This window comes from Mobula hypostoma, chromosome 4 (assembly GCF_963921235.1).
Source record: "Mobula hypostoma chromosome 4, sMobHyp1.1, whole genome shotgun sequence".
NCBI classification, from domain to species: domain Eukaryota; kingdom Metazoa; phylum Chordata; class Chondrichthyes; order Myliobatiformes; family Myliobatidae; genus Mobula; species Mobula hypostoma.
In genome coordinates, this window is record NC_086100.1 from 54,612,818 (window position 1) to 54,638,280 (window position 25,463).

Below are 25,463 nucleotides of genomic sequence, written 5' to 3' on the forward strand. Positions count from 1 at the left end.
ACCTGTTGCGTTCCTCCTGCACTTTGTGTGTGTTGATCAAGATTTCCAGCATCTGCTGAATCTTGTATTTTGACCAACTATTTGATTTTCACTTCTTAAGATCTGTGTGTGTGTGTGTGTGTGTGTGTGTGTGTGTTTATGCGTGTGGTGTGTGTTTATGCGTGTGTGTGTGAGGTGTGTGTTTATGCCTGTATGTGTGTTTATGCACGTGTGTGTGTGGTGCGTGTTTATGTGTGTGTGTGTGTTTATGCATGCGTGTGTGTGGTGTGTGTTTATGTGTGCATGTGTGTGTGGCGTGTGTTTATGCATGTGTGTGTGTGATGTGTGTTTATGTGTGTGTGGTGCGTGTGTGGTGTGTGTTTATGCGTGTGTGGTGTGGTTTGTATGTGTGTGGTGTGTATTTATGCGTGTGTGTGGTGTGTGTGTGTGCATGTGATGTGTGTTTATGCATGTGTGTGTGTGTGCATGTGTGCATGTGATGTGTGTTTATGCGTGTGTGTGTGGTGTGTGTATGTGTGTAAGAGCTGGAATTTGATTGTAAACAAGATGGTTAAGCAGAAACCTGATTGCATGAGGACTAACCAATCAGGAGGGATGAACTACGGGGGTATAAATACCACCAGATTAGACATGCCCAGATATCATCCCTGATGAAGATGGCTGAGTATTTTAAAAATCGAAACATCGATACCTGTACCTGGCCAGAAGCCCGAGAAGAGATTATTTGTCATATACTCCTGGAAAGCACTGGATCCATGTTAGCTACAGTTTTTTTCAAGAAATTAATAACCCATGGCGGTGGTCTGTCATTGATGATGCCCCATCTGTTGCACAAACAAGAATGCTGTTGCAAGGACAAGGCTGAGGACGAACCCAAGTGCAGGACACAGGCGCTGAGGCAGAGTCGTGAGGCGTTAGCACTGCCACAAACGGGGAACCAGTATCCAGGAGAGTCTTTACACGGAGACAAAGTTTACATAGAGTATCCAGGAAATGATGCGGAGCTCAGAACTGACAGTCCCAAGGAATCAGGAAACGAGGTTTACTCATACTAGAGTCAACCAACAAACTGACAAAGCATGGCTGTGCTGCCCGAGTTTTATTTTATATTTGCTAATGGGAACCAGGTGTGCTGTAATTAGTGGAACTGGGAATGATTGGAAATCAGATGAGGTGATTAAGGCGTGATTAAGGAGGTAATAGCAAGATGGGGAATTGCCAGACAGGACCATGACAAATGCTATTGGGTGGAATATCCTTCCCTTTGAAAAATTGATCAACAATCTGAAATATTAACTCCCCTTTCACATTTGTTTCTGGTCCATTTGCAACTAACATTTCTTGAACCGTGATTTCATCTTTTATGAAGTCTGGCAAAGTTGACTCATCCAACTACAGTGCAAATTCTGTGTTGTCCTAAGTATGTTGCACAATGTGCCTTCCACATTTTCAGACATTTCATCTATTCGTCTTTGAACAGAGATGTTGCTGAGTGGATCGCTTTAATTATTAGGTCTGGTCACCTATGCAATATATATATATATATAATATATAAGAAAGAGGAGTTAGAATGCACAGTAATTATGGGAAAGATTGAAGGGAAGAAAGCAAGAGGGAGACGAAGACAAATGATGACGGAGACAGCAGCCAGAGAACTGGAAATGAATACCAATGAATTTATCCACCTGACCCAAAACAGGAGTGTGTGGGCCATGGCAATCAAAGCTCAGACTGGGCATAGCACATGATGGTGATGATGATGATGACCTATGCAAAACCATACTTAAAATCTCCCTTACTGCTGGCAGAATCAGTCTTTTCCAATTGTATGGGGCTTTCCAGATTTAGTAATGAGCAATGAAATGTTGTGTGAAGCATGCAAGCTATCACTGTTTTATTGTGTAGTGCTGACAAACATGTCTTGAAGTGTTTGTTTCTGAAAGTTTTCACAAGATGACTAAAAATAAGCTAAGTTCTTGTTGGCTTTGCCAGAGCATCTATGCTTCAAATGTTCAAGGAGAATGAACGGTTTTGTTCCTTTGTTTGAAAAAGAAACTTTTACATATAACAGACACATTGGCTACTGTTTGTTGCTTGGTGCTGCTATAAATTCATATTTCAGATACTCCACACTATACTGTCTACATTACTTTATTGTTTGATCTGCTTTTGCCATTTTCGTTATGGATTAATGACCACAGTCACTCTCCTGTTGTTTAAGTCCAACCCCAAATGTTGCAATCAATAAAGGGGAAAATTATGATACCATCATAGCTCAGGCAAAACCTGACTCTCTGCCTGAAGGTATACAAAGTGGGGCAGCGATATCTCATTGAGCCATGTGTGACGTGAGAGACCTTGGAGAGGATGGTTAGGACATAAGTGGCGGAGTACCTGACTAGAATCTAGACACGATACGAGACTGGAACAAAGACAGGATTCTAAACTAGATGCTAGATGAAATCCAAAGTTGAGTTGACAATTCAGTAGCAAACCTCAGTTCAGGTGCTCTTTAAACATTAAAACCCTGGCACCAAAACATGACCGCCAATTAGCAGAGTGGGCCTGAATCTTTAATGGGACTGTGTAAGCTATCTATATTGTAGTGTCTAAACCCTGGGTGCTGGCACGGTTGGGTGTGTTCTGTAACAGTGGTCTAGAGAAATGCAGTCAAGACCATTCAAAAGGTCAGATTCTGAATTTTGTTCTATGGAACACCAAAACCTAATTCACAGGAATTGCATTACTGTGTGATTAGAGTATGGGAATTGTACTAGCTAACACTATATTACAGTAGTGAACGGCAATAGTGCATGAGCCAGGCCCAGAAATGGCATGATTTATTCAGTTCAAATACAGAAGCGTCTCATTGCTTTTCAATAACTATAATTATTTTCTTAAATTATGTTGTTCTCCTTGCTACCGAGCTCCCCTTTAGAACCTCCACCGCCTCCGGGGGAGAGGGGGGGATGTGATCCCGCCCACTTTGAAAACCACTGGTCTATAATTGCAAAGAGAAAATTTTTCTTTTAGTTCATATGCAGCATAAACACAGTTAGTATTCATGTGGAAACTGTGGTAATATCTCTGAGGAACCGCATATAATTGAGGGAAAACGGAGAGGTTTCTGCATGGAGATGTGGTTAGATGCTCTGAAACCATACTGTTCCCACAAATCGACCTTGGATGTGGTCAAGAGTTTAAAATGCGATGGAACTGTCAAAATGCCAGCTTGGATATAACAGCATGGTAGAAGTGGTGAAGCATGGCGTGAATGACAGACTGCATCAGGAGCTGATGGGTCTGAAATGGTTTGGAGCTGACATTTTTGGATCTGACTTGTAGGGAAGTGGGTGATGATAGAGTTGAATTTCTCTGGGGGATCTCATGTAATTAACACTTTGACATACCTTACTGAAATTGCCAGAGAATTTGCCTACTTAAATTGAAATTATAGCCTTCTGAGTTATATTTATAAATGAGCATGGACTGTATACATGAATTGAAGATTTTCCTACGTATTATCTTGCTTAGGCAGCACAGATGAGCGTATGTGGTGAAAGGGAGTGCAAGGGTTTGTGTCACTAATTCCTGCCTAGTCCTGGTGAGATCCTGGCAATGCCCAGAGATGTCAGGTGGGTTAGAAAATAGGAAATGAAACATTATTTCAAAGCTGTAGTTCGTTGTTTTTTTAAACAAAGATGTTTACATCTGCCTCTTGTTGAACACAGCATTGTTAATTTTTTCAATCGTGTTTTCATGACACTGCTCCTGATGGAAATAGATGTGCTGCCAACATTGTATTGAGCTATTGGGAAAGGAGCAAGTCCCAAAGTTGCTCTTACAAAGAAATGATTGTTCTTTATGTAGGTCAGCATCAAACATATCGCATCAATGCACATTTCCTTTCACTCCAACTTGGAAATGTGCTTTTAATCTGTATGGCAACAGTTCTATGTTTTACCTCAAAGAAGGAATCTAAATCAAAGAGGTAAATAACTTTTGTGCTGCTGTTTTTCCAGCTGTGCCCATGGATTCATTTACTTTTTACTGTTAAGACGAGAATGGATGCTTTCGAGGTGTCATTGACGGACTAACAAACATAACTTTACAGTTTAGATGTGAAACAGTTGCTGCCACGCTGGAGCAAGAATCTCCCCGGGGGTCTGAAGCAAAAATTAAAATCCAGCCTCCAGTGTTCTTATTTATGAGGCATCTCCATGATTGCAAAATAAGGCCAAAGCGCAATTGTTTCAAATCCAATTTATAACAGCAATATAACACAAAGGACCATTATTAATACCAACAACTCATTTGCTGGCATTGATTACAGGTTAAAGAAGTGATCAACACAGATAAGCTATTTGGATGGAGACAACATGGTTAGTGGGCTGGGATGTGTGGGCTGGAAGACTTACTTAAATGGACGCAGTAATGAGTCATCATTTCAGCTTGCTCATGCTTTTTGGAATTTTCCACTTCCTATCGCCAGCTATTATTTCCTTCCATATCCCATTCCTCCTACCACACTCTTCCACTTTTCCAGTTTCCAATTCCTTGGATGTAATCATCCTATCTTCACCTACAGGAATCCCTAGCTACCAATCTGTGTCCAACCAGACACAATCAATCCCCATACTTCTCTGTTGCCTGCACTTATTCTCACCCTAAAACTATAGCTTCTAGTTTTCGACTCTCTTGCCAGAAAAAAAGCACTATGACCATCTACATTATCTATGCCCATCATGATTTTATAAACCACTTAAGTAAACCCCTCAACCTCTGTCACTACAGGAAAATAAAAGCAGCCCAGCCTGTCCAGTTTCTCCTTCTAAGTCGTGCCCTCCAGTCCCCACAACGTCCTTGTGATTATTTTTGCACTTTTTCCTTGCTTAATCATAACATTCTGGTAATAAGCAATCAGATTGCACACAATACTCCAATGTTTAGAACAGCTGAAAAACTATGCCCCAACTCTTGTACTCAGCGTCCCCACCAATGAAGGCAGGCATGCCATATACCCTCTTCATCAGCCCGACTACCTGTGTCACCATTCCCAGGGAACGATATACTTGCATTCTTAGTTGTGTCTTTTCTACAAGACTTCCCAGAGTTCAGCCATTCACGGTGTACATCCTACTCTGGTTTAGATTCCCAAAATAATCACCTCACAATTCTCCAAGTTACTTTACATCTGTCATTCCTTGTCCACTTCCACAGTTAATCCAGATCTTGATTGTAACCTTAGACATCCCTCTTCACTGTCCACTACACCAATTTTAGTGTCATCTACAAACTTACTATTCATACTGCCTGCATTGTAATCCAAATCATTATGCTGTATAACAATTTTATTTCACTGATCAATACTAAGTGACAGAAGTTTTTTTAAATGATTACACAAATCAATTTTAGTGGAAGCCTGAACTGTGAGTTTTTTCCAATATATTTTCCACACATTTTCCTTACTGAATGAAATCAACCTGCATGAAGTTGAATGTGGGCATCTCCAGAGTACTACAATTAATTCTTTGGAAAGAGAGTGGAAAGAGGAATGTGGGTTTGATTCAGTATCAAACTTGAGATGATTGAATATTATTTGTTGAACATACAGTGCCTATAAAAAGAATTCACCCTGCCCCCCACCCCGGAAGTTTTAATGTTTAATTGTTTTACAACATTGAATCACAGTGGATTTAATTTGGCTTTTTTTGACACTGGTCAACAGAAAAAGACTGCTTTACAATATTAAAAAGACATTGCGGCAGGTATGTGGATAGAAAAAGTTTAGAGGGTCATGCAAATTTCATGTACAATGGAAGTAGCTCAGGTAAGCACCTTAGTTGGCATGGATGAGTTGGGCTGAATATCCTGTTTCCGTGTTGTATCTTTCCATATTCTTTGATTTGTGATAACATGCTTGTTTAAAATTGAAGAGATCATAAATCCTAATTATACAGATTACATAATTGAGTCATGAGTTGGTTAAGTTTGTAAGGTATGATTTTAAACCTGCGATGGGAAACATTTAAGGCAAAGCCATAGAGGGGAAAAAAATGGTCTAGCTGGACTAAGCAAGAGATGTCAGAGGTGGTATTGGATCAGAAAGAAATGTTTATAATAATAGAAAGAAGTAAAACAGATTTGGGAAAGTTTTAGAATTTTATAAAGGAAGAAGATTGTAAAAATAAATTGCAGGAGCTTCCACAAATATGAAAAAGAAGATTTGAAATTAATATTGGTTCATGGAAAACTGAGGAGAAATTGACAGAAATTAAATGAATATTTTAGTAAAAAGGTGTGCTTGCACTTTCAGAAAGCAGACAACAAAGTGGCTTATGAAACTTTTAAAACTAGAGTACAGTGATATATATTTGTAAGGACTGAGAAATGGATTAGTTTTGTCTGGACAGGGATTGATGCTGGGACTATAGCTGCTGTTCATAGCCATGATCTGGGTGAGGTCGCCATGCAATATATTTGAGTTTGCTGATGGTGCAAAACTGGAAAGCAGTATGGGTTGTCAGAAAGTAGAGGCTGCAGAGTGTAGAAGCAGGTTGTGAATGGATCAGGATAGGGTATATTGAGCAGCCTTTTTCCCCATGTGATAACAGTGCAGATTTTTTTCCGATACTGAACTATTGTTGTTCAGAGGGTCCTTGACGTCCTTGTACAAAAATTATGAAAAGTTAGCAATTTAGTGTGAAGATCCAGCTTCTTTTTGCAGCAAACTGTGAGACAAAATAAGGATGGCTTCTTTCCAGATGAGGCACATCTGGATTATTGTGCACAGGGTTTCTTACCCAAGGAAGGGAATACTTGCATTGGAGGAAGTAAGTGAATGTTCACCAGATTGCTTTCTGAGATGGCAGGTATGTTTTATAGGGTGATATTTAATAAACTAGGCCTGTACTTAATTATAGAAGAATTTGTGTAAGAACCTCATATATTGTGAAGGAATCACTAGAACATGACAGGGTAGATGTGGAGGTGTTTCCACTAAATCAGATCACAGTCTTAAAGCATCAGCTATTAAAACAATTATTCATCTGGAGCAGGGATTCCCAATCTGGGGTCCACAGACCTCTTAGTTAATTGTAGGAGTCCATGGCACAAAAAAGTTTGGGAACCCCAGATCTAGAGAATGATAAAGATTAGAATTTTCTTCCCAGGAGGGATCTGAGTTTATTCAGTCCTTTAGTGATAACACTATAGAAGGCAAGTTATTATTGGAACAATGACTGGTTGGGAGAGGAAGAGATACAATGAGTCCTGTGTCTTTACAAGTTATGAAAGCAAATGGGAAATCAGCAGGCAGGTGAGAAAGCAAACAGTACATCGACCTTCATAGTGAGAAGGTTTGAATACTGGAACAGGAATGGTTTAATACAATTGTGCAGGGCCTTTGTGACACCGGGCCGTGTGTATTGTGAATATATTAATACCCTTATGAGGAAAGATGTTGTCGTTATGGAGAAATAGTAGCAAATACTCACCAAACTGATTCCAAGGATTGCTGGACTGATATATGGAAGAAGACATTGAATAATTGGGCTTCTATTTGTTAAAATATCTCATTGAAACTTAAAGTCCTGATGGGAACAGACTAGGTGCAGGAAAGATGAACGTGATGCTGGAGATAACCAGAGCCAGAGGTCCCAGTATATGGATATGGGGGTAAGTACCTTAGGAATCAAAGTGGGAATTCATAACTTTGGAGACAGTTGAACCCAAATTTATTCAAGGATGAGCTAGATTTAGTTATGGCTAAATAGGTTAAGGAAGAGAAGAAGAAAAGAGAAATTGAATTCTGAATTGGTATGGTGCACAGTGATCTTTTGAGTGGCAGAGCAAGCTGAGAAGCTGAGAGCCAGGTGACTGACTACTGAGTTTCAGACAAAATAAGTCATCTTGCTCAATAGCAAGTTTGAAATATTAAGAGCTGCTAATGATATAACAAATCTTATTGTTTATCACTAGCAGAGATTGTACCAATGTGATCTTTCAGTTTCTCCTACAGGATACAATCTACCTCTTTCCAAACTCAATGCTGCATTTACACATTGGGAGCTTCAGAAGAAAGCAGACAATACAAAATGAAAATGAAGACATTGGGCCAGAGAAAAACAAGTGGATGATAATTTTGCTAATTACATTTTATAAAAAATATATCTTTAATGATACTTGTGATCTCTCACTAGCCTTCTATGACATAAGTTTCAGTTCCATAGGTATGGGCTGATATATTTTTAAGGTTGTCCACATGGATGGGAGGAGACATGGTTCCTCAGGGATATCAGTGTTATTCCTGTTATGCAAACTGAACAAGAGCAGACACCAAGTTATAATTTTTGTTATTAACTTTGGATATTGGAACTCCCTAAGGATGTCTGAGTTATTTCTTGCTTTTAGCGGGACAGTTAGACAATGCACTGGACTCTCGCCAGGACCAAAAAAAACCTCCTTTTAGCTGATCGTAGCAGCATTCACTGCAACCACCATAAATGCGTCTAAACCATAATTATAATGAATGCACAAAGCAGGAAAAGTAAAACTATTTACTATGATTTGGTTCATTTTAGACAATAATGTCTAGCAATTCATCCCTATTTGTCAGCCAAGCCAATGGAACAGATTTTGGACCTAGAAAACAATGTGCTGATGTGGCTGGCTGTACAGCACGTTTAACTGCAGGAATTCACTTCCAAGCACAGCATTCAATATTAAGAAAGATTAATCAGGAGTCCATTTCATAGTTATTGTATTTTAAAAAGGAACTTTTATTTGTTAATAATTGCTTTATTAGCATCTTCATAAATCCTCACGATGTCATAAAATATTGTGAACACATTGCATGAAATTTTGAAGAGCACTGTCTGATTATTATTTTTAAATATATAAGTAATGTAAGTAATTGGATCATAATTTGGATCTCCTTCCATTTTTAATTCAAATTGAACTTTTGGATGTTTTGCTTCCTCCTGAAAAGACGTTAGTTAACAACTGATCAAAAGGATGCAATTCTTTTCCAGGTATGTGTTGAAATCTGTGAGTTACTGAATTGTACACTATCCAGTGAATGTCAGCCGTGAACTTATTCAGAGCAGCTCCAGAAATCACCACTTGAAAGTGTCATAGAATCCCGCGTTTCTGCCGAAGAGGACCCGTCACTATTGAGGGGGTGGCAGCAGGTTCGGGAAATACACGGCAACACCATTCCATGTTTTTTCAGAACCACCATTCATGAATATAATGAAAATAATGCAACCAAAACATGATAACAGGGATATGAATGAGGAATTTTACTGTAAGGAACAGATTTCCAGTTTTGCATCTCTACAAATGTCAATAAATATAAGTGGAATTTGAAACTAATAAATTACAATGAAAGTGAATAGGAATTTCAAATATACAAATATTATAAATCAAGTTGAGTTATTTTAAATCTCATATTGCAATCAGTTATATGTTCAGATTTTCATTTTAAATGTATCTGTTACAGTTCATATGGTAATGCTGATTTGATTGAACAGAATATTGATGTTTATTATCTTGCTATTTGATGATAAACTGTAGTGTCCCTCCATCCCCTCAACAATTACTATTGCTGTCTCTCATTTTAATATCTAGACACATTAGCAGTGATTCACCCTAGATTATTTGCAACTTAGATCAGCCATATCTACCTCGTGATTCACCCAGATTATTTTTACCATCTATTTAAACAAGTCCTCCCAGATTTATTCATAGGTATGTTGTTGCCTCCCTGCTCTCTCTTTCTTTTGCCTGAGCTACTGCGACATTGATACACTGCAACCACTCTTCCGCATTCTTCGCGTCCTTTGCTTTGAAGATGTATGTTTTGTTATCTGTGAAGATTTCAAAGGCCCGAGGAAGACTGCGGTCCCTTCGCTTTTTAGTGATGACCTTTACACTTTGCACTTTGCTTAGTTCAATTGGACAGTCATCCGGATCATCATTCTGAAAGACAAAAAGATGAAGCACAATTGGTAGAACAGATGTGATGTTTTCAGAAATATTTATTATTTTCACATGCCTATCACTTAAAGACCCATTTGAAATGGTGTATTTTTTGGCTAGTTCAACACTTTATTGCTAGAAAAAATTTCCTTGGCATTATTTTAATGGTTGGAAATTATTTTAATTACCCAAGTAATTAAATCAAGAATATGTCAAATCATCACTTTATTCCTAACCATCTAGTTTAATTCAATATTCTTCAAAGGTGTTAGATAACAGGAATAAACTGTCACCAGTACCTTTGCATTGGTTTTAAACAGAAGTACCCTTCCTTCCTATATTCAATATTTTATATTATTAAGTAAAATTAATTGTAGGAATGATTGGAAGACATTTTAGTCATGGAAATTTAATATCTTCATGTCTTCCAAATTGGAATTGTCAATGTGTAAGGTTCCTGTAGTAATGTAACTAGAGTCTTTCTATAGTGATGTAGTTTGGAATGACGCAGTGTTCGTAATTCCTGTCAACATGGAGCTAATAACCCTTCATTGAAAAGTTCGCCAGAAATATGATTTCCATCTCACAACTGGAAAACAATATTTATTTTTGGTGTGGCTTTTTTGGGTTATTTTCTAACATAAAATCCCAAGAGAGTTAAATATAGACTCCAGATTGATGCAGGCTAATTTTAATGATGACTAACATAAAAAATACTGATCAGTTGGGCGAGTAAAGCAGATTTAGTATTTTAGGCTGATGTCCAATCATTGGAAAAATAGTTTATCTGTCCAAGGGTGCTCCCTGACCCATTTGTTACTACCAACTATAATATATTTTTTCAGATCACCAGGAGCATAGTATTTTGCTTTCATTCTAAAGACGACTAGACCAGGAGCTAAAAATATGCTGTCAGAAGCTACTGCAAGTTATAACTCAATACAGAATTTGAGATAAATAATTCAGAGAGAATTTATTTGTGGATTATAGTACTTAGTTAAATCATTTAACCTAATGAATTATAAACATCTACCTACTGATTTTCCTTTACGAAAGAGAAGCTGATTCCCAGCCAGTGTGAAGTAATGAGTCTTCCATCTCTTTATAAATTTCCACCTCACTTGTTTTTCCTTGAGCTTGCCTTCAATGAATGGTTGGCCATCTTGATTTACAACTGTTAAAATAATATTAAACATGGACAATCAGTTGTCATCATTATCAAAAAAGTAAGAATATTTATAATACCAATTTTATTACAAATAATTTTGAACCCTAATGCAGGATCTCGACTCAAAAGGTCAGCCATTCTTCTGCCTTCGCAGATGCTGCCTGACCTGCTGAGTTCATCCAGCACTTTGTTTTTCGTTCCAGAGTCCAGCATCTGCAGTCACGTCTACTTCTATTTTGGCACAGGGTTTGGACTGGGCGATGAATGAAGTACTAACCATTCATTACACATTGCACTTAACACTTGCCACATTCTTTCCTTGGGCTTTAACACCAAAACTAGCAGTTATTAGAGAGCTTGAGGAGTGCTGGACTCTCCTTGGGGGATTCATAGAAATCAATGCTGTATTGCCCTATCCAGTAAAATTAGTAAAACCTTATCAAAGCAAAAATAATTGGATATTAATTTCCCCCAATATGGGTGTCTCTGTGGCATGCACAGATATTAAAAATATTTAAAATCTTTACCCTGGAGTGCAAGAATTGGAGACAGTAGTCTCAAAGCTGGTATTAGGAAGCAAGGCAGGAATGCAATCCACATCTAACAAGCTGTAAGACAATTTAAATTTTGTTAATTGTAGGCAGTCTCTGATTGAAATCGTTTTTGTTTTTGCTTTAATAGTTACCAGCTGCATTGCGAAGCATCAAATCCCACTAATTTAAGGGAAGTGAATTCAGTTTTGAGAAGAATCTGTGTTTTCCCACATGGCTTTACTTTCCCAAGGTATTCAAGTTTTCGAAATGGGTTTGTGTTGGGTAATAGGTCCCAACATGGATCTGAATAGATGACACCACTATCACTGGGTTGACTTTCAGACCACAAAGATCTCATGCTCTGAATCCTCCAGGATGGGAGATTAGGCCTCCCATCTTTAAATTGGAGCTACCCCAAACTATAGGATTAGATTGTTCCTTTGTCAATGACGATCATCATTTTGCTAATCAGCATAATGTCCCTGTTTATAAGTGATATGTCCAGTAGAACCACGAACAAAGCTAGGTACTTTCAGAGCTCTGATACCAACACAGTGCACACACAGTCCAGGATACTGCACAATGAACTCACAAGTATGCATGCTGTACTGTCACAGTGAATTTAAACGCCAAGGCACAACATTTTGATTTCTCGATTTTCTAATCAAAATTCCATTTTCATTTTCTTGCTGGTCCATAAAACACAGTCTATGTCATGCAAACCTGTTAATATTCCAGACTACCACATATAAACTAAGTCCAAGTTGAACTGTTATTTAGTGTACAGGAATCAAAATAGTAAATATTAATTTAGAATCTGAGAGGGAAATGACTTTTTCTATCAAGTTTTTTCCAACAATTAAGGTTTGAAGGTATGAGGTTCCGTACTTATACAAGTTCTTAAATATTGCAGGCTCTCTCTCATACTGAAAGAACAGGCAGGCCCTAATTTATTTTGTTAAATGCTAATCTGTGATCAACTAACTACTAGACTTCTGTGTTAAACCGTGCACATAGTCATCCAAAGTTGATTGTTCTGCAATTATGATGAGCATTCATAGTTTTTTAGGTATTTTTAGGGAGAACCTGATGGAAGTTACAGTGCCTATGAAAAGTATTCATCACCCCTCCCCCCTTTGGATGTTTTCATACTTTATTGGGTCTTTTTACAGAATTGAATCACAGTGGATTTACTTTGGTTTTTTTGGCATGATCAACAGAAAAAGTTTCTTTTGTGTTAAAGTGAAAACAGATCTCTAAAAAGTGATCTAAATTAATTACAATTATAAAACACAAAACGATTGATTACATAAGTATTCACCCTCTTCAAGTCAGTATTTAGTAGATGCACCTTTGAAAGTAATTACAGCCTTGAGTCTGTGTGGGTAGGTCTCCATCAGCTTTGCACAACTGGACACACCAATTTTTTTCCCATTCTTCTTTACAAAACTGCTCAAGCTCTACATGGGGATTGTGAGGGAACAGCCTTTTCCAACTCTAGCCACAAATTCTCAATTGGATTGAGGTCTGGACTCTGACTTGGTCACTCCAGGACATTAACTTTGTTGTTTTCAAGTCATTCCCGTATAGCTTTGGCTTTATGCTTGGGGTCATTGTCTTGCTGGAAAACAAATCTTCTGAGTTGCAGATCTTTTGCAGACTACATCAGGTTTTCCTCCAGGATCTCCCTGTATTTTGCTGTATTCCTTTTACCCTCTGCCTTCACAAGCCTTTCAGGGCCTGCTGCTGTGAAACATACCCACAACATGATGCAGCCACCACCAAGCTTCATGGTAGGGAAAGTGTGTTTTTCATGATGTGAGGTGTTTAGCTTACACCAAACTTAGTGTTTAGTCTGACAGTAAAAATGCTCAGTTTTGGTTTCATCAGACTATGAAACCTTCTTCCAGCTGACTTCAGAATCTCCCACATGCCTTCTGGCAAGCTCTAGCCGAGATTTCATGTGAGTTTTTTTTAAAAAGTGGCTTTCTCTTTTCCACTCTCCCATAAAGCTGTGACTGGTGAAGCACCCGGGCAACAGTTGTACACACAGTCTCACCCATCTCAGCCACTGAAGCTTGTAACTCCTCCAGAGCTGTCATAGATCTCTTGGTGGCCTCCCTCACTAGTCCCCTTTTTGCAGCATGGTCACTCAGTTTTTGAGGACTGCCTGCTCTAGGCAGATTTACAGCTGTGCTATATTCTTTCCATTTCTTGATGATTGACTTAACAGTATTGCAAGGGACATTCAGTGACTTGGAAATTTTCTTGATCCGTCTCCTGACTTGTGCTTTTCAAAAACCTTTTCGCAGAGTTGTTCAGAGTGTTCTTTTGTCTTCATGGTGTAGCTTTTGCCAAGATACTGACTCACCAGCAGTTGGACCTTCCAGATACAGGTGTATTTTTACTATAGTCAATTGAAACACCTTGACTATACACTAGTGATCTCCGTTTAACTAATTATGTGACTTCTAAAACCATTTGGCTGAACCAGTGATGATTTGGTATGGCATATAAAAAGGGGGGGGGGATGAATACTTGTGCAATCAATTTTTTTGTGTTTTATATTTGTAATTAATTTAGATCGCTTTGTTGAGATTCATTTTGACTTGAAAGAGTCTTTTTCTGTTGATCAGTGTCAAAAAAGCCAAGTTAAATCCACTGTGCTTCAATGTTGTAAAACAATAATCTTTCAAGGAGGGTGAATACTTTTTATAGGTACTGTATTTACAGGCCTCTGAACAGCAGCCAGCATGAGGTCCTGGTTACAAATTAGAGTGGGAGATAGAAAAAGCATGTCAAAAAGGCTATGTTATCTTATTCATGAGATTTCAGTATGAAGATTGATTGGAAAAATCAAGTTGATGCTGGATCCTAAGAGAGAGAATATATGGAATACCTCAACAGTGGCTTTTTGGTGCAGTTTGTTGTTGAATTGAATAGACTTTATTATTTACATCCTTCATGTACATGAGGAGTAAAAATCTTTATGTTACGTCTCCATTTAAATATGCAATATGCAATTTATAGTAATTTATAATAAATAGTATGTACACCAGGACAGTCAATACAACATAGAAATACAGTTGTATCAGCATGAATTAATCAGTTTGATGGCCTGGTGGAAGAGCTGTCCCGGAGCCTGCTGGTCCTGGCTTTTATGCTGCGGTACCATTTCTCAGATGGTAGCAGCTGGAACAGTTTGTGGTTGGGGTCACTCAGGGCCCCAATGATCCTTTGGGCCCTTTTTACACTGTCTTTGTAAATGTCCTGAATAGTTGTGAGTACAACAGGACACCAGTCGTTCAGACGTGTTACCTTGGTCTTTTTAGGTACAGGAACAACGGGGGATGTTTGAAGCAGGAGGGCACTCTACACTGGGTGAGGGAGAGATTAAAAATGTCTGTAAACACACCTGCCAGTAGTGCCACACACATTCTGAGTACCAGCTCTGGGATGCCGTCTGGTCCCGCAGCCTTGTGACTGTTGTTGGAAACACCTGCGTACTTCAGCCTCAGAGATGACCAAGCTGCAGGTCCCTTCAGGGGCTCTCCTTAGGGGCTTAGTGTTGGCAACATCGAATAGAGCATAAAAAAGATTTAGCTCATCTGGGAGAGAGGCAGCAATGTTAGATACTCCACTGTGTTTAGCTTTGAAGTCTGCGATGGTGTGTGGACCTTGCTATAAGCTGTGTGTGTTGTTCGTGGAGAGTTGTGTCTGGATCTTGTCCCTGTATTGTCGTTTCACTGTCTTGATGACTTTGCACAGATTGTAGCTGCATTTCTTAAGTTCCTGTTGGTCACTGGCAACGTAAGCTCTGTGTCACACAGTAAGTGCTGCTCGCACGTAACTGCTATTCCAGGGTTTCTGAGGGATTAGAGAGGGTTCAGAAAAGGTTCATGAGGACGATTCTGGGAATGAAAGGGTTATCATATGAGCAGTGATTGAAGGCTATGGGCCTGTACTTGCTGGAATTTAGAAGAAGGGGTGGGGGAAATCTCACTGAAACCCTTCAAACGTTGAAAGGCCTCGATAGAGTGGATGTGAAGAGAATGCTCCTTTGGTGGGTAGTCTAGCACCAGAGTGTACAGAAGTGGTCGCCAACCTTTTTAAGCCCAAGATCCCCTACCTTGGCCTTAGTGAAAGGCAAGATCAACCTTCTAAATCATTTAGAGAAAAAACAGCTCAGATTGTACTTCCAACTTAGGCCTTTTATTTGGGCTAATTGTATTTGAATTACATAAAATGCTTTTGTCAAACTTTCAAATTAATTCAACCAAGAACACACTGTAACTAGCATATCAAACAGGCCATAGCTGTCTTTCTTTAAGAATATTACAATACTTCATACCTTTAATTCTAAGCTTCATTATTTAATTTTATTTCAACACGAAAAATAAATGAATAAAAATTGATGGTTGCACTCAGTGTGATGACTGGGGCTGAATATTTTCTGTTGGTTCCCTAGACTTTGGCTCATAACTACAGACAACCAGTCTGAGACAGTCTGTGAGGTGTCTGTCAGTAAGACAGCTGCTGTACTTAGATTTAATAATTTTCATCTGTGAAAATGCAATTTCATGCAGATAAGTTGACCCGAAGTAGGCACTGACTTTTGGTACACATGTGGTGAGATAAGGAAACTTCTCCCTGCTGACAAGCCCCCAAAAGTCACCATCCCTTGATCTTGCTTTAAGCTCGATGTCATTTTGCAAATCAATTATTTCCATTTCAATATCACTTGGCACAGCAAATACCTGCTGGAATTTGGCTGCTACCTGTTTTATATTGATCGGCAGAAATGGGTTTGAAATAAATGCAGCAATACCTTTCATGACGTTTAACTCCCCAAAACGCCGATTGAACTTTATTGCCAGTTTGTCTAGGTAAGCACAGAACTGCTCAGGGTGAAAAAGCAATTTTTTTCCTTGATGGCCTGTAACATTTTCTCCAAGTTGGGAAAGTGTGTCAGCCTCCCGTTCTTTAAATTTGAAATCCGAATACCGAGCTTGGCTGTGCTTATCATGTGGGCAGGTGTCAGTCTTTTCCCATGAGCTCATCGTTAAGTGCGTTTAATTTAGCCTTTAGATCTGTCAGAAAGCTTAAATCCAGTAGCCACGCATCATCTGACAGCTCCTCGTGCTCCTCGTTTCTGGTTGACAGGAAAGTCTTTATCTCAGGCAGCAAGTCAACAAATCGTTGCAGAACTTTACCGTGACTCAACCACCGAACATCAGCATGAAGAATTATGTCTCCGTAAGCGGCATCGAGCTCATCCAATAACACCTTGAATAAGTGGTGCTGAAGCGTTTTTGCTCGAATCAAATTTATCAGTTTGACCACCAGTGTCGTTACATGAGAGAAGTCCACGACCTTCCCAGCCAAGGCCTGCTGATGAATCACACAGTGATAACTCATGAAGTCAGGAAAACCAGGGTCATTAGGGCACAGTGTTATAAAACCAACGTGCATTGCTGGGGCCCCATCAGTAATAAATGCCATCAGATTTTATGAATGGGGATGTCATTTTCACGGACGTATTTTTTAAACTCATTGTAAATATCCTCACCTCTCATTCTCTCCTTTAATTGCAAAAGAGTGAGTAAGTCCTCCTTTGTTGTAAAATCCTGGAAAACCATTCTGACAAATACAACAAGCTGAGCTGTTTGTATTACATCCAGGGATTCATCGAACCGTAGTGAAAAATATTCACAGAGTGACAAGTCCTTTAACACTTGTTGATCCACATCCTCTGACAGTGACTCTACCTTCCTTGTCACTGTTGCAGGGCCAAGCGGTATATTATCTATTGCTGTTGTGATGCCATTTTTGTTTCCAAAGTCTTTAAAAACAGTCTGTGCGGTAATGACCATTGCTTCCTTGAATAAATCGGCATCTGTAAAAGGCTTCTTGTGTTTAGCCAAAAGGTGACTTACATGAAATGATGATTCAATAGCAGCCTTATTTTGAGCAGCATGTTTTGTGAAAAACGATTGCTGGGCCTTCAACCCCTATTTCAGCTCCTCAACTTTCCTGACACGAATTGCGCTCTTTGGGGGGTAGGTGTCTTTAAATTTCTGGTGGTTGGTGTTGTGGTGCCGCTCCAGATTCCCTCTTTTAGTCAGTGCTTGTGTTTGGTGGCACAACATACATACACACTTGTCTTTCACCAAGGTAAATAGAAATTCCTCTTCCCATTCTGGATGGAATTTGTACGTTTTCGCCTTCTTTCGTGGAGTCTCCGCCATGTCTCAAAAGAGAGAGAGAGGCGCTAACTTTTCAGTAAGAACTAAAATTAATGCTAATTACTAGCACACTTTCTGAAATGCTAAACATGAATTTAGAGCACATGGTATTGGGGGTAGGGTACTAACATGGATAGAAAATTGATTGGCAGACAGGAAACAAAGAGTAGAGATTAACAGGTCCTTTTCAGAATGGCAAGCAGTGACTAGTGGGGTACCGCAAGGCTCGGTGCTGGGACCACAGCTATTTACAATATACATTAATGATTTAGATGAAGGGATTAAAAGTAACATTAGCAAATTTGCAGATGACACAAAGCAGTGTGAAATGTGAGGAGGATGTTATGAGAATACAGGGTGACTTGGAGAGGTTGGGTGAGTGGGCAGATGCATGGCAGATGCAGTTTAATGTGGATAAATGTGAGGTTATCCACTTTGGTGGCAAGAACAGGAAGGCAGATTACTACCTGAACGGTGTTAAGTTAGGAAAAGAGGAAGTACAACGAGATCTGGGTGTCCTTGTTCATCAGTCACTGAAAGTAAGCATACAAAAGGACAAAGCAGGCAGTGAAGAAAGCTAATGGCATGTTGGCCTTCATAACACGGGGAGTTGAGTATAGGAGCAAAGAGGTCCTTCTGCAGTTGTACAAGGCCCTGGTGAGACCCCACCTGGAGTATTGTGTGCAGTTTTGGTCTCCAAATTTGAGGAAGGACATTCTTGCTATGGAGGGAGTGCAGCGTAGATTCACTGGGTTAATTCCAGGGATGGCGGGATTGTCACATGTTGAAAGATTGGAGCGACTGGGCTTGTATACACTGGAATTTAAAAGGATGAGAGGGGATCTGATTGAAACATATAAGATTATTAAGGGATTGGACACGCTAGAGGCAGGGAACATGTTCCAGATGTTGGGGGAGCCTAGAACCAGAGGCCACAGTTTAATAATAAGGGGTAGACCATTTGGAACTGAGTTGAGGAGAAACTTTTTCACACAGAGGGTTGTGGTTCTGTGGAATGCTCTGCCTCAGAAGGCAGTGGAGGCCAATTCTCTGGATTCTTTCAAGAAAGAGTTAGATGGAGCTCTTAAAGATAGCGGAGTCAAGGGATATGGGGAGAAGGCTGGAACAGGGTACTGATTGTGAATGATCAGCCATGATCACAGTGAATGGCGGTGATGGCTTGAAGGGCTGAATGGCCCACTCTTGCATTTATTGTCTATTGTCTTTTGGGATGAGAAGGCACTGTGCTGGATGACATTTATAGGTGTTTCTTCTAGTGTTGTCTGCCTCATTAACAAAGGTTTTTGTTCTGGCAATCTTCCTTTGATTTTATAAACTGTCTGTTACGAATGCACGCTGCTCTAATCCTTTGATTTCTCTGCTGCTTTGGGATCAGCAGATGATTTATCACCGCAAATCTTTAAAACATCAGTGCCAGGCATTTTCATGAATTGATGCAACGGCTTGCTGAATATTCACAATTGCCTTCAACTTTCAGTTCGTCATGATAGCTCTTTGTTTCCTTCATGATCAGCATACCGTTAAGCGGCCTAAGTTCACTCTGATGCTGACGAATCCACTCTTTCAATACATATACAAGATCATCATTTTTCATTTTATGCAGTATTTTTCTATTTTTCATCAATTACTGTTTATTACTTTCAGCATAGAACTTTAATAATTTATCCTTCTGTTTCTTCAGGTCATAGATGGTGGTCGTTCCAACATGATAATCTTTGTCAATAGCTTCACACTCACACCATTGTCAATTTTTCCGAACAATTTGACTTTCTCTGTTACAGACGAGCATAAATGCTTCCTCTTTTTCCACTATCACCCATGGGGTAATTACAGGCCTTTTTGACATTTTCAACAATATCTTCACAGCACAGAGCAGAGAATAAATGCAAAACACATGGTAATCACCGCAAGTAATGCACAAAGGTCTGGCTATAATGACTGCTGAAAGCAAACTGGTGCTAACAGGGCCCCACTCAGGGTATGTGAGGTCAGCTCTCAGAAATGCCTGTGGTGCACAGTAAGCTGCGCATCATCTGGGAACCTTCCCAGTGCCTTGTAGCTTTAATGTTAGTGCTCAAAAAATCTCGGATTTTGGAGATTTTTGGACTTTGGATTTTAAGGCAAAGGGTGCTCTGCCTAGTTTTATTTCCTTGGTCCATATAAACAATCCATCAGTTACAAAGATATTTGTAATATATGGATCTATTTCGTTTAGAGCGATGACAACCCCACCCCTCTTAGCACCACGCATTGATCTGTTGTCTGCGCATGCGCATTGCGCTCTCTCCTGCTCTTGCTCCAATGTGAATACACCAGTTAAAGGCATCTCCTGCATGTGTGCTTTTATTTCATCGATATATAGTTGTGCACAGACACAACAATATTCTTAGGACGGTCTTCTTAATTCCAATCTATTTTGAGAATATGTGACTAACATTTACATGAAAACAAAGTCATTTCTAAAATTTCTATCAAAGACTTTCCTATTCGACTTCAAGCCTTAAGGGTTGGTTGTTTAACTCCAATTGGCAAAGAAAGCTATGACACTATGATTTTATCACAACAGATAGTAGACCCACATAAGGTCTATCTCTATACTAAAGGAATAGATAAACCATTGATTTATCCCAATTAAGTCGGATATAAAGAGGTTTGTTTTGTAAACAATGGAAAATTTATTTAGCTATGGAAGGAACACAGAAAAATGTGTGATTGATGGTTGGGTTGAGCTGTTCTCCGACTTCGGCAATCCAGTTGCAAATTTATCATCACCATACAAGGAGACATCATCAGTGCGCTGTTCACTTGTGATGTGTCCTCCGAATGCTTGGCCTTCATATACTGCAGCATAAATCACATCGGCCAAACTGGAGAAAATTATTCACAAGGGTCCTTGAACATCAACTGGCTGTGAACCAGCACGGCCAACTCTCTCTGGTCTCTACCCATGAAGATAGAGAGGGACACAAAGTTAACTGAGCAGCAGTGAATGTCATGGCACAAGCAAACATGCCGTATGCAAGGGAATTCCTAGAAGTATAGTTTTCCACAAATAATTCTATAAACAGTCATGTAGACCTCGATCCCATTTATAAGCCAACACAGGCAGAATTCCAGACAATGCATAGAGTTCACCATGCAACCAATCAGTGATGAGACACCCTCCTTATGTCACAACTGGGTTTCGCTAATGATGACCGATCAACTGATTGGTAATTATATGAAGGGCCAAGCATTCGGAGGACACGCCACAAGTGAACAGTGCACTGATGATGTCTCCTTGTATGGGGACAAAATGTTTGCAAAAGGATTGCTGAGATCGGAGAACAACTCAACCCAACCTTGTTTAGCCAGATACAATTCTAATCATATTTCCCACCAAAAGATGCCTTATTACCACAAAATTCTTGAATCTAAGCGATTAACATGATGAGAATTATTAAGCTTGGAAATTGCTTTAGAGCTTCAATTTGTTATCTTTTTAGTTACATACTTGGGAAGGAATAAATGATTGATATTCTGTTGATTGGAAACATGATGATGCTGCCTTTCTATTTGAAGGAGCCTGTCAAAGGGCTTTAGCAGACACATTTCCTTTCCTGATGTCTGTTCCAAAAGAGGATCAGTGGTGTTTTATGCACAAATGACATCAGCAAGCTAGTTGAAGAGATTATTATATCCAAGTGCAATGACAGGAAAAAAAACTGAGACTAAAGTTCAATTTGCAGCTAACATTTTTAATATTTTACAGTGATCATTAAGAGATTGCGACACAGACATGTGCAATTGATACTAGCTAAATGCTAACAGGAATTCATCAATCTCAGATTTTAAAATTAATGTGGTGTCCCTTATTACCTTTTGTTAGGTCAGAGTTCAGCCAATAAGCTTATTGGCGAAGCCTGCTAAGGGGTGAACTGGCTGACCTACTCTCCAAATTAGAGTTCAAATTTAACAGTTTTCTCATTGTTTGACAACCTCTCATTGTGGCAATTTTGTGTTTTTTATTGAATCATTATGATCTTACTTCCAAAAAAACGTATTGGACAGTTTTAGATCATAGATTTAATCTATTTCAATGACTTGACTTTTGCATTATTTACCTTTAAAGAATTAGTTAACTTTTTAAATTGTGTCTGCTTCCATTTACTGGCTCATAAACGTCCACTGAGAATTGGCATGCGAACAACCCATTCACGCAAACCTGGCCACATTATGGAGATGAAACCACAGGAATCTGAGGCTCAGATCAGGGGCTAATCTTGGACGTCGGGAAGCATCTATGTGCCTCCACCACTTCCTGTAGAAGCACGTTCCAGATTCTAACCACCCTATATGGAAAGAAGTTTCCTCTCAGATCCCCTGTAAACCTTGTATCTCTCACCATGCCCTCTTTTCACTTACCTCACCACAATACTGAACCGATTCTGCAACCTATGGACTCACTTTTAAACACGCTACAATTCATGTTTTCTGCATTATTTACTTGCTTATTTATTATTATATATTTTTGTAATTTGCACAGTAAGCCTTTTGCACATTCGCTGATTTTGTGTAGTTTTTCGTCGATTTTATTTTAATTTCTTGGTTCTATTGTGAATGTCTGCAAGTAAATGAAACTCGGTGGTATATGGCGATATACGTGCTTTAATAATAAACTTACTTTGAACTTTGTCACTGACATCCTCAAAGGCTTTTACTATCTGTAGTACCTTGCCTATCCATTCGTCATCTATATACTTCTATCAATTTACCACATAGCCTCCTCCTCTCCAAGGAAAGCAAACCCAGCCAATCCAGAATCACTGTAATTGTCCAATCTGGGCAATATCCTAATTAATCTCTTATGTACCATGCCTCATAGTTTGGAACACCTACATACAATATGCCACATATAGTCTAACCTATGCTTTAATTAATTCTTATATTCTACACCATGGCTAATAAAGCCAAGCATTCCATTTGCCTTCTTCAACACCTTATCCATCATCAAGTTAAAGGACTTCAGCATTTGCTCTTATACCTGATCGCTTTGAATATTATTATTTTCTGCAGTTGTTGCTGGTTATATTACGCAGATATATCCGATTAGACAGTTAAAATAATAAAAACAGCAAGGGAAGAACATGATGTAGTTTGATTGGACAATCATGTCTACTCGTACACAAATTAATGCTTATTTATTTATCTTAAATATTAAATTCTTTGTACATTAGTGTAAAACAGTATCATTTCACAATTATGTCAGTCAATTAATATTGGCAGCAAGTTTAAAAGTTATTAGGTAAATTTCTGACTACAACCTCGAATAAATATAAAACTGCAGTTTGTGGATCGGACTCTGTCAATTCACAGCCAATTATGATGTGCTTCTAATCTCTGGTTGCTCTCTTTTTGTTACTAATTTGTGCAGTTTTGACTGGGAGAGACTGGCTTTGCGGCCTGAAGTTTGCGAATGACACAGGGTGAGAATGAATTGAACTGAGCTGAACTGGATGTGCCTGGACTGGCTGAATGATTTGTGGTTTCGTGTGTTTTATATTCCGTGTCTTTTGCTAGTTTTTTTGCTGTTTGCATGATTTGTTCATTTCTTGTGCGTTGGGGGTTTGATGTTTTTTTTTGAATGGGTTCCATGTCTTTTATTTCTTTGTTTTGTGTCTGTCTGTGGGAAGATGAATCTCAGGGTTCTATACTGCATACATTCTTTGATAATAAATGTACTTTGAACTTTTGACAGCATCTGAGATGGATCAGTGTGGAACTTCTACCTCTCTGATATTTCAACTTTAGAATAAAGTCAGATAGCAGGAGCAATACAATTTTTAAATGAAACAGTTCCAACTGCATGGATCAGTACATGGAACTGTAAGGTTGTGGCCATTATAGAGACTTGGCTGTCAAAAAGGTAGGAATGACTGATGGATGTTCCAGGGTTTAGATGTTTCAAAAGGGACAGCAGGGAGCGAAAAGAAGCAGGGGAGAGGCATTGCTAAGCGGAGATAGTATCACAGCTGCAGAAAGGAATGAATATAGTGGAGGGATTGTCTATTGAGTCATACGAGTGCAAGTCAGAAACAGGAAGGGAGCAATTCGCTCTATTGTGAATATTCTGTGGACACCCCTCCACACAGCAAGCGAGAGACAGGGGAACAGATCAGTAGGCATATTTTGGAAAGGTGCAAAAGAAACAGGGTTGGTGTCATGCTCAACTTCAACTTCCCTAATATTGATTGGAACCTCCTCAGTGCGAAAGGTTTGAATGGGGCAGAATTTGTCAGGTGAGTTTATGAACAATAGGTAGACAGGCTGACTCGAGGAGAGGCCATATTGGATCTAGTACTAGGCAATGAACCTGGTCAGGTGACAGATCTCATGATGGGCGAGCAGCTCGGAGACGGTGATCACAAATCCCTGATCTTTAGCTTAGCCTTGGACAAGGATAAGAGCAGAAGGTATGAAAAAGTATATAATTGCGTGAGGGCAGATTGTGATGTTATTAGCCAGGAACTTAGCAGCATAAGTTGGGAAGAGATATACTCAGTTGAAATGCACAAAAGAAATGTGGAGGTTGTTCAGGGAGCACTTGCTGGGGATTCTGGATAGGTTCGTCCCATTGCGACAGGGGAAGGCTGCTAGCGTGCAGGAACCATGATTGACAAGACGTGTGGAACACTTAGTCATGAGGAAGAAAGAAATTTACTTGTTTAGGAAGTAAGGATCAGACAGGGCTCTGGAGAGTTATAAAATAGCCAAGAAAGAGATTAAGAAGGGATTTAGGAGAGTTAGGAAACATGGGAAGGCCTTAGCAAATAGGATTAAGGAAAACCTCAAGATGATCTACAGGTATTTGAAGATTAGGAGGATGACAAGAGTGAGGGTTGGACCGATCATGGATAAAAGAGGAAATGTGTATGGAGACAGGGGTAGGGGAGGTCATTAATTAATAATTTGCTTCAGTATTCATCAGTGAGAGGGACCATGATGAATCTGAGGACATTGTAGAACATGTCAATATACTGGGACATATTTACAAAAAAGATGTGCTGGAGCTTTTGAAAATATTAGGACAGTTAAGTCCCCAGGCCAGACTGGAGACATTCCAGGTTAATATGAGAAGTGAGGGGAAAGATTGCTGCACCGTTGGCGATGATCTTTGCTTCATCGCTAGCCACAGAAGAATCAGAAGTTTGGAGGGTGGAAATGTTATTCCTTTGTTTAAGAAAGATTATAGGGATAAATCTGGAAATTATTGACCAGTGAATTTATGTCAGTGTTGGAGAGGATTCTTAGAGACAGGTTTTATGAGCATTTGGAGAGGTAGAAGTCTGATTTGGGATAGTCAGCATGGCATTGTGAGGGGCAGCTCAGGCCTCATGAGCCTGATTAAATTCGTCGACGAAGTGAAAAAAAAACAAATTGATGAAAGTAGAACAGTGGATGTGGTGTATATGGATTTTAGTAAAGTGTTTGACAAGGTTCCACATGGCGAGCTCATACAGAAAGACAGGAGGCATG

At 39.3% G+C, this 25,463-nt stretch overlaps 1 protein-coding gene across 9 annotated transcripts in view; it reads right to left on the reverse strand.

Annotated features, from left to right (window-relative positions):
* Positions 1 to 9,297: 9,297 nt before the first annotated feature.
* veph1 (ventricular zone expressed PH domain-containing 1) overlaps positions 9,298 to 25,463 on the reverse strand; it is a 247,776-nt gene continuing 231,610 nt past the window's right edge. For 8 of the 9 annotated variants that reach the window (XM_063045816.1, XM_063045817.1, XM_063045810.1 and 5 more), the window contains 2 exons: positions 11,019 to 11,155; positions 9,298 to 9,981 (listed from right to left, as the gene is read on the reverse strand). In XM_063045816.1, coding sequence (XP_062901886.1) covers positions 9,745 to 9,981; positions 11,019 to 11,155 — 374 coding nt within the window. In that variant the 3' untranslated portion in view covers positions 9,298 to 9,744. Of the gene's footprint in view, positions 9,982 to 11,014; positions 11,156 to 25,463 lie in introns of all 9 variants that reach the window. The other variant, XM_063045819.1, reaches the window with a different exon arrangement.